The sequence below is a fragment of the Mytilus edulis genome, chromosome 10 (assembly GCF_963676685.1).
Source record: "Mytilus edulis chromosome 10, xbMytEdul2.2, whole genome shotgun sequence".
In the NCBI taxonomy this organism is placed as follows: Eukaryota; Metazoa; Mollusca; class Bivalvia; order Mytilida; family Mytilidae; genus Mytilus; species Mytilus edulis.
The window spans coordinates 5,208,463-5,218,267 of NC_092353.1; the positions used below are offsets into that span (position 1 = coordinate 5,208,463).

General features: G+C 34.6%; 1 protein-coding gene across 1 annotated transcript; it reads left to right on the top strand.

The window, feature by feature from the left end:
- The first annotated feature begins 807 nt into the window (after positions 1–807).
- LOC139493200 (uro-adherence factor A-like) lies at positions 808–7,682 on the top strand. Its single transcript, XM_071281400.1, has 2 exons — positions 808–1,646; positions 4,832–7,682. Exons 1-2 carry the CDS (start codon positions 1,095–1,097, stop codon positions 7,637–7,639), a joined length of 3,360 nt encoding a protein of 1,119 aa, XP_071137501.1. The 5' UTR covers positions 808–1,094; the 3' UTR covers positions 7,640–7,682.
- The last annotated feature ends 2,123 nt before the right edge of the window (positions 7,683–9,805 follow it).

Here is a 9,805-nt window from a genome sequence, read left to right on the forward strand (position 1 = left end):
TTTAATTTTATATCTGAACCCTATTTTGGTACTCTCGCCCAAGGGGACACAAGTCAAGTAACGTAATATTTTTTACATTTTCATGTATGCAGTTCATGCATGTTCCTTAGCATTTGCATTTTTTGTAAAGTTGCTAAATATTCTAAAACAATTGACCTCCCACATTATGTTTACTTCCAATATCTTCAATTTCAGTGATCATAATTCAATTAATGTATTACTGATCGACATGCTTAATTCAAGAGACTAACAGGTTTAATTAGCGTGAATTTAAAAAGAAGTTAATATATAAAGTTTTTGTTTCAAGTACAATTGAGCTTTTTTATATTAATTTAATAGTTAAGTTATGTTGATCTGCTATATGCATTTGTAACTAATAAACTTGACCAACTTTTTAATATTAGTCAGACCGTACGCGTACGGTCCGACCGTATGAGTATTTTGAAAAAATACGCATACGGTCCAGACCGTACGCGTACGGTCCAAATACTCATACGGTCTGGAACAGATATATATACAAATCCTCAGCCATGACCCGTCCAAACGGTGACACTTAATTCGACACCTCGTGTAGGAAGGCGATTGCTAAACTTTCTTTGCAAGTAAAGTTTATCGGTTACCTTGCATAGTTCTGTAGTGTACACCAACATGTTGTAATGCAAAATACACACCGCCCTTTCATTTTCTAGTTTAATCATTGCTGGCTAAACAAAATTTAGTCTGACACAGCATGTTTAAAACTAAATATAGTAAACATTATTTATTATCGTAATTAGTCTACATGACAAATAACACAAAAATAACACTATGATTCGATTTACAATATGTTAACCGATGACGGGACAACCAGGTGTCTAAGAGAAAACCAGAGAAAACCCCACAAAAGTTGTAGCAAAAAGTGCCATATGTACTTGAAATGTTACTTATATTGCTTCCGGATGCATGTGCGTGTACACATATAAGTAAATGTAAAATGTGGTCTTAATTGATAATAAAATTAATATTATCATTAAACATGATATCATTCGAACTTTACACTTTTCGTCAGCATATACTGTACATAGGATGGTTAATGAATTGGATGGACCTCAAAAATGAACCCGAAATGGTTGTTTCTTCTGTTTCTAAAGACTTTAGCTATATCTGAAATCCATGGACGTGAAGATCATTACAGTTTTCAATGCATGAATAAAATTATTTCCAGGAACCAAATTATAGATAATTGCTCATGCATAACTTCAAATGAAATTAAAACGACTAAATTGTTTAAATGCAAATGTGAAAGTGCTGGAACTGATCGCAATGTTTGGATGGAATTTGTTTGCAAACATTCCTCCAGTAAAGACAGTAATTTAAAAACCATTCTTTTGGAAAAAAATAAAAGCACAAACGAAGTCTATTTAAATCGTTCTTGCATCTCTTTGTCTTTCTATAAGGGAGTATCAAAATATAGAATTGAATTGTTCTGTAAAGGATATGGACTTGGAGTAAAATGTAAGTGTAATGTGCCAGTGGACAATCAACTTGGGCATTCAGTGAGTTCTAAGGATTTAACATTGAGTGACAATGGAAACCAGGAATCTCCATTGGTGCCGCGGAATGACAGGGTGAAGAGAGATGTTGATGATATTGTTAATACTACCCAGGTAAATATTGATTACATATATGTGCTAATTATCTTATCCATTAACGTGCAAATCGATAGCTAGTGCAGGAATGTATATGCTTTTTTATAATTAAAGAATACGTAATGGGGGTTTTATAACGTCTTGACCCTACCCCCAGCGACCGGTATTTTTTTCCTCTATTAAACCTGTCCAGTGCCAGTTATTGGGTTTGTTTTCTTTTGCTTTGACAAGGCTTGGTAAAATAAATCCGATATAACATGTTTTCACCATTACAATTTTTGAAACAACACGAAAAACATTTACTATGCATTAACCTGACAAAACAAATTATATTTTGACATTTCAAGTGATGATGCTTTAGTCCAACAATTTTTAGTTATGACATAATTAATAATTGAATCCTTGATATATGAGTATTAGAGTAAATAATAATATAGTTTTATTGATCGATATTCATTCTCAATAAGAAAATGCGCATAGAATCGTTTAATATGAGTAAAAGGAGATATGGGATTAAACGTCGATGAGACAGCAACCCAACTACACACAAAATAAGACACACATGTCTAAATATGGTCTTTGCCAATAGACAGATGTGGTCAATGCTGGACTTTGATTTGCTGTTTTATAGTCTATTTATCATTTATGTTGTTTGGTTGCTGTTTTGGAAACTATGATTTCAAATTAATAAAAATAGGATGATAAAATCTATAGTGAATTCAGCGGTTGACAAGAATGGGCAGATTCGAATTTAATAAGATATACTTATAAGGGATCAATCAGTTCATGTTTGATATAAAAGATAGCAGGCAGATATCTATAATTGATACGCCTACCTTTATTTGTTATGTCGTCAGAAAAGAGATTTACAGATAAATCCTCAACCCACAATAGATATGCATCGTATAAATATATATGTGTGTACTGCAGTTCTATGAAATTAAGTACATGTACTTCGATCAGTGACAACATAAAGTTGTAATTTTAACAGAAACAGAAACCACAAACCTTGTACGAAAAAGCATGCACAAAAGAAGGTCTTTTGGCTATATTTTAGAGACTCAGCAAACAGGGGCGGATCCATGATTTTTGAAAGAGGCAGCGTAATTCTAGAAAAAAAATGTATATTTGAAGCATATATTTGCAGTCTCTGTTGTTAACAAGGATTTGTATACAAATCCTTGGTTATGGTTAACATTTTTTTTAGAATGGTGCAAGCGTCTTATAAGTAACTTATGTTCGGTTTGACTTTTTTGTCGTATAAATTTCAAGATTGTTATAGTTTACTAGTAATCAAAGTAGACTTATATGATTCATTTAACATCACAATCATACATCTGTTATCCGAAATATTTATAAATAATTGCATATTTAGTTTCCTTTTTTGTTACTGGTGTTGTTTTGTACACTTTTAAGGCGTTTATATAATATATATGTCGTGTACAAGTTGCGATTTTGTACAGGTTATAACATGTACAAAAATATTGTACATGTTATAACTTGTATAATGCAAAAATACAAGTTATAACATGTACAAAAGTACCTCATACATGTTATAACCTGTACAAAATATTGCTTAAAAATGGTTTTAACTTGTACAAAATCGAAAAATAAGGATATGTTTCTATTATTGCAACAGATGTTATTGACCTCAATAATATTTTCATAACTTTTTTATTATTCTTTTGTGTAACTTTGTTAGTGTGTTTTGTCCTTTTTTGATACAGTTAATGTCCGGGGGTTGGTATTACGAAGCATTCCTAAGACCTGTCATAAGATATATCTTGGGACATGTCTTATGATCCTCTCATGACTATCTATGGACATATCTTTATTTGATGAATTATAATTGTGAGTGTCCCCTTTAAAGGCATAGTAAAATACGTTCATTCTAGTGCTGTGACACTAAAAGACATAAGAGGATAGCCAGGATAGATGTGTCTACAAATAAAATTGGGAATGGAAATGGGGTATGTGTTTAAAAGACAACAACCGCCCTTGGAGCACATAACATCCAAAGGCCACAAATACATGCTTTCAAAGTAGAGGATATATATTTAAAACATCAAAATGACATTCGCCTCATGCAATGATTTTATAGTTTATAAAAAAAAATTGAGTTATAAATTTACATAAGTCAGGCTGAAGGCCAAAAATGTTGAAGAGTAGATCCAAAGATATTGATAATGAAGCGTGGTCCAATGGAAACTATTTCAGCTCTCTCTTGCTTTTACAGAGTAAGCATATAAGACATTGTTTTAGTCTTTGCATGCTATAAAACAAGAGGGAGGAGTATTACCAAAAATTATTAGGCATCGTTCTTAAAATGTTTGGAAGAATTTAGTTACTAGTATCTAATGTAATTGTCATTGAGGGAATGCAAGCTTTTAGTAAATAGTGTCACACTTATTTAAGCCATGATTGACTGGATAAAACATACAATTACATGAAAACACATTTTGCCAACATAAGTCATGAAACATATATTTCTGAAACTTTGTGAGCATTATCCTCTACAGAATAAGACACGTTCTGGCCTATTTATTGTTGTTCTTTATGCATTGGTGAATTTAAATGTATATTTTACTTCATTAAGATTTATCTTAAATTTTGTACAAGTTAAAACCATTTTTAAGCAATATTTTGTACAGGTTATAACATGTATGAGGTACTTTTGTACATGTTATAACTTGTATTTTTGCATTATTCAAGTTATAACATGTACAATATTTTTGTACATGTTATAACCTGTACAAAATCGCAACATGTACACGACATATATACCGCTCGAGCGAATTATTTTAAGGACGATTTTTATACTCAAAATCGTATATATATATTCATATGTACTGACAGAAACATCGACAAAACATACAGAAGAGAGACTTAAAAAAAAGGATAAAGATTTTTAAATCTTTTCATGCCGTGAGATTGACAAATAACCTTATATCCTGAAAGCAGTATCATGCAATTGTCACATAGCTTGCAAATATATAAATGGAAAGTAAAATTAAAGTTATTTTACTCCACCGGCATTAACATAAATGTTTCTATCTAGGGGATTAAGGATCAAGTAAACTATAGATCATAACGATCATATGTGTTCTTACACCCTTCCTGTAATAATGCTTTCTAACAGTAAGAAGCTTTGAAGTTTCAGAACATTACATGTATATTAAATTTTCTATTTTTTGTTTTTTAAGATTTTAGTTGAAACCACATCACTAACTGATAAAATGACAACCAAGCTGATGACCTCCATACTCTCAAAGGGTTCAACCGAAACAACTGGAAGGAAAACACAAACGACTAAACAGGGACGTACATTACCACATCTTACAACAAAAACTAGTCAATATGTGACAACTACAGACAATCAATTAGCCGTAACCAGTCAGAAAGCTCAAGCAAGTCACCAAAACACAATAATTACAACAAATAATCACCAAAACACAATAATTACAACAAACAATCCCCAGGTGTTATCGACAGAGTCCGAATTTACAAGCGAAACAGAAAACACTACAAAGCAGATTGGTGCCACTCTGCCGAAAAGCAAGAAAGGTGGTTCTCCAGTCGCCATTGCTGTCGGGGTTGTCGTTCCTATTCTAATTCTAACAATAATTGGAGTTGTTGTTTATAAATGGTACAGGCGAAAATATCCTGTTCGCATGGTCCTTGGTAAAAACTTTTCAAAATTTCAAAATCCTGTTTATAACAAAAAGACATCGACCTTATCATTGGTCAGGAGTGTTCCGTATGACGCTCCGTATTCAGGTACTGATCAAGATGGCGGCCATGACAATCCAGCATTAGATATGGAATATAGAGATTTACAACCTGTAAGTTTCAGTACAAATTATGAAAATGCTGAGTCTATAACGGAAATAGACGACGTCCCAAAGAAACCTCCACGATCGAAGAAAAGAGCGTCCGCGATGTCAACGGAGTCTACCGACGGTAGAGTCATGTCTGCGTTTTTACAAGAGGCAATAAATGAGGCCGATTCAGAAAGTGATTCTACAAACGAAAGCAATAAAACTAAGAAGAAAATATCAGTTGATGTTGATATGAGAAAGAATGTTTCTCGAGTTTCTGTAGAAAGTGTTGAAAGTGAAAACGATTTGCATACCAGTGACGAAGAAAGCACTGATGAACGAACTTATGAAAATATTACAATTTCAAGTAAGAAAGGAATAGCGAATTCGGTACCAGAAGAATCTTATGTGGAAACGAAATCAAGCGATGACGAAGATAATTATGAGGAAGTGGAAACAGTAAGAACAGAAAAAAACTTGTCAGATGAAAATGAAGAATACGATATTGTTAATGTAGATGAATCGGAAACAAGTAATGCAACTCAAATCATCGATCAAACAACAGAACAAAATTCAGACAATTCCGATGCTGATTACGAAAATTTTGAAATGAGATCAGAAAACAATGAACAGGGCATATCTATCGGGGGAATACAGTTAGACGAAATTGACGGCAATGAAATTCATAGTCCATTTGTTGAAGGAGGAAAGAAGAAAAAGGTCAAGGTAACATTTGAGGAAAACGAAACACTTCAGTCAGATGAGGAAAGCATTGACAGTATTGATTTGTCTGCCGTCAAAGATGAAAATGTTGTTGAAACAAACAATCATGGAAGTGGTCGTTCAGAAACTAATCAAAATGATATTATTGAAACCCCGAAAGTCATAAAAATAAGTGAAATGCCTTTATTGCTTCAACCATTGGCCAAATCTGAATCACGTCCTGGGTCTAAGGCTAGCGCAAATACAGAAAACAGACCAATTGCTCCTACTCAATCGGACGTCCGTGAGAAAATTGCCGTGAATCAAAATAAATCTAATGTCGTTTCCGATGATAGTGAATCAGAAAATGATACAGATAGTCACAAATCGGACGACACGGGTATTAATCAAACATATTTGAATACTTATGAAGGTTCTTCGGAACCCAGTGTAAAATCAGTTGGTACTTCTGATTCATCGGAAGACGGGTCTATGGGTGAATTTGAAAATCTAAATAATATGAATGAGACTTTTGGACAACATGGCAGCAAAGAAAATGACAATAAAGAACTATCATCTATACCGCCATTGCCAAATATTCCACCTCCAGATATACAAAATTTTCAATCGATGATTTCTCCTGATTATGTTATTACAGAGACACCGAAGGACGTAGCAGATGCCAGTTCAGGCGACGATTCAGCGTCCTTTTCCAATAAAAGGCAAGAACAAATAAATGCTGATTCACTAATTTTTGAAACCACCTCTATACCTCCATTACCGTTATCAAAACCTCCCCCAACATTTGAACAAAATCCAGCGTCCAGTGACTCATTCGAAATAATAAATGGAACGAACACAAACGCTAGTTATAATGTTTTTGAAGACCATTCGATTTTAAACGTTGACAGCGACAACAAATCTGACCCGAGTGAAAACCCACCTACACCTCCAATACCAGGATCCCCGCCGCCAATGGTCCAGCAGAACCAACCAGAATTCCCGTACGATTCGTTCACAGTAATGACGAAGTCAGGTGACATCCATACTGAGGACCAATCTCAAACCAAACACTATGGCTCGCCTATGGCTGATACGGACGATGAATACGATGTTCTCACTAACGATGACTTGATACCAGTTTCATCAGATCCAGATGAACTCATGCCCGGGTCGTCCTACGTTACTCCTGCAAATCCTCAGCTGGTTACAAAAATTGAAGAGGAATCCGATGTCGGTTCCGATGTCGTTTCTATCTCAGATACTAATAGCGAACTCGGTGAATATGAAAACCAGACAGATACAGCGTTATCTAGTTCTACCACGAATGCAGAGGTAGAGCAAAGATTTTCCAAAGTTATTAGTAGTCCCAAAATAAACTTTTATGACGCTGAAACAAGCACTAAAGTTATCGCTAGTCCCAAAATTAACTTTGACGACACCGATTCAGACAGCGAAAAGAGTGATACTAACAGCGAATCTTCAGTGTAAATTTACAATTTCAGATGTCAATTATACTTGTTATTTATTTAAACTCGCTTTGTTAATCATGAATCTAAAAACTTGTGGTGAAAGCAACCCTTAAACTTGCATCCATTTAGTGCATTGGTAACACTAATGAAAACATGCCAGACAAGTTCTATGCGACAGCAATTCTATTGACTCAAGCTCACAAATGAATTAAACATGAGATCAGTTTGAGTGTTCAACCCGGATAAAGTAACTAAAACATTCGATATAGCCTAAAGTCCTCGGGTGTTACTCTAGACGAGATAAAGGCCCGACTGAATATATATGAAATATTTGCACCAAAATCCTTTTTTTTAAATACTGAAGACGTTCACTGACCACTTACACATCAGCATTTTAAACATTTAACTCATTTTCATGAAATACAATCCTTAAGGGGAAAATTTACTCTCTATTATATTTTATTCCTACTAAATTACCTGTGACGAACTACATATCCGTATACTCCAGTTGATCAAATCAAGGAGGTTAAAAAGTAAGAACGCAGGGACCATCCGGAAAAAAAATGAGTAGTACACAGTGAATAAAAATGTACCAGTGCTTAAAACTGGTACTGAAAAGTGTTCGCTGTCCTCTTGATCCACTGCTGACTTATTTTAAATTATATAGTGAAGTGGAGAGGAGTAAAATGTACCATTTCTTACTAGAAGTTACTGTATTTCGATGTTCATACCTATAAAGCTTCAAATTTGAAAAGTACAAGCTGTCGTGTCACCAACGTCATACAAAACACTACGAGTCTCTATATAAGTCCTATACTAGTATAAGTAGAACATAATTTAAAAATATTTAGATCACATTGACGGGTATATGTAGATTACATGACTAAATTGGAGCAAGAAATATAAAAATTGAAAATAAAGAGATGTGGTATGATCGCCAATAAGACTACTAGACTTTACACTGAACACAGTCCATCTGTAATAAAAGTATTCGTATTCCTTACTGAATTACTGGTTTATTCATCGCTAGTTCCAGAGTCTCAAGAGTTTGTTTTCACCAGAGTTTCGGTGTCAGAGTTCTCATTGCTATTCACAGCAACCATTCGTTGTGTGATCAGGTGCATCACACATTTTCAGTTACAAGAGGCCATTCAGTCAGGCTCTTGTTACACAACTCACAAGTCACCCAGTTTCCCCGGTGACACTACTATTCACCAAAGTTAAAATAAAGTGGATGTAAGAAATTATAGGCATCCAAAAATAGGGGGAAGGGGGGTTCCGGACCCCACCCTCGCCCTGGGTCCGCCAATGCAGCCGCACGGCCCAGTCAGCAATGAGAAAAAACCAATACCGTATGGTCGGCTATTAAAGGCCCCGACATGAAAAGTGTGAAACAATTATATTGAGAATTTCCTCTTTGAATGGAATATAAGGTTGTTTGGAAGTATTGGTATGTTAAATAATGTACGCGGCATACAATCATGTTAGACTACTCCATGCAGTACCGGTTTTACTAGAAAATAAACTATATCTGTAGGTATAAAAATAAGAAGACGCGGCATCATTGCCAATGAGACAACTCTCAACAACACACATGGCATAGAAAGTAGCAACTACATGTATGTACGGCCTTCAAGCCAACAATGACCATATGGTCAGCTATATAAAAGGCCGTGAAATGACAAATGTAGAACAATTCAAACGAGAAAACTAACGGACTGACTTGTGTATACATGCATAAATATAAAAAAAATGATATATATATAATTATATATAGCAACAAACGACGGCCACTGAATTATAGGCTCCTGGCTTGGGGCATGCAGGTATATATAGTATTCGCCGGCGGGGTTAAACTAGTTTGAAGGCCTAGCTTTACCTGGGAAAAGGGTATTACAATAAAACATAAGAACACACCATAAAAATCAGTTGAAAAGGACTTACCTCACAAGATCTATAGAAAGCAGAAGTACATATATCAAAAACACAGAGCGGACGTGGCAGGGAATCGAACTTGCACATCAATTTACAAAAAGACATTAAGAACCGATCTGAGAGTACTAGCAGTTACTGACAGCTAGTTTAAAGACACAATAAAAAAAATTACACCTGATGAATTTAGCGTAAATTATGACGTGTACATGTAACGGTTTATTACTTCCTCTGTGATATTTTATCTTGGGGA

Coding starts and splice junctions, on each gene's coding strand:
- LOC139493200 (XM_071281400.1), top strand. CDS start 1,095: ATGAACCCGAAATGGTTGTTTCTTCTGTTTCTAAAGACTTTAGCTATA. Junction 1,647..4,831: donor ATATTGTTAATACTACCCAG/GTAAATATTGAT, acceptor TTGTTTTTTAAG/ATTTTAGTTGAAACCACATC.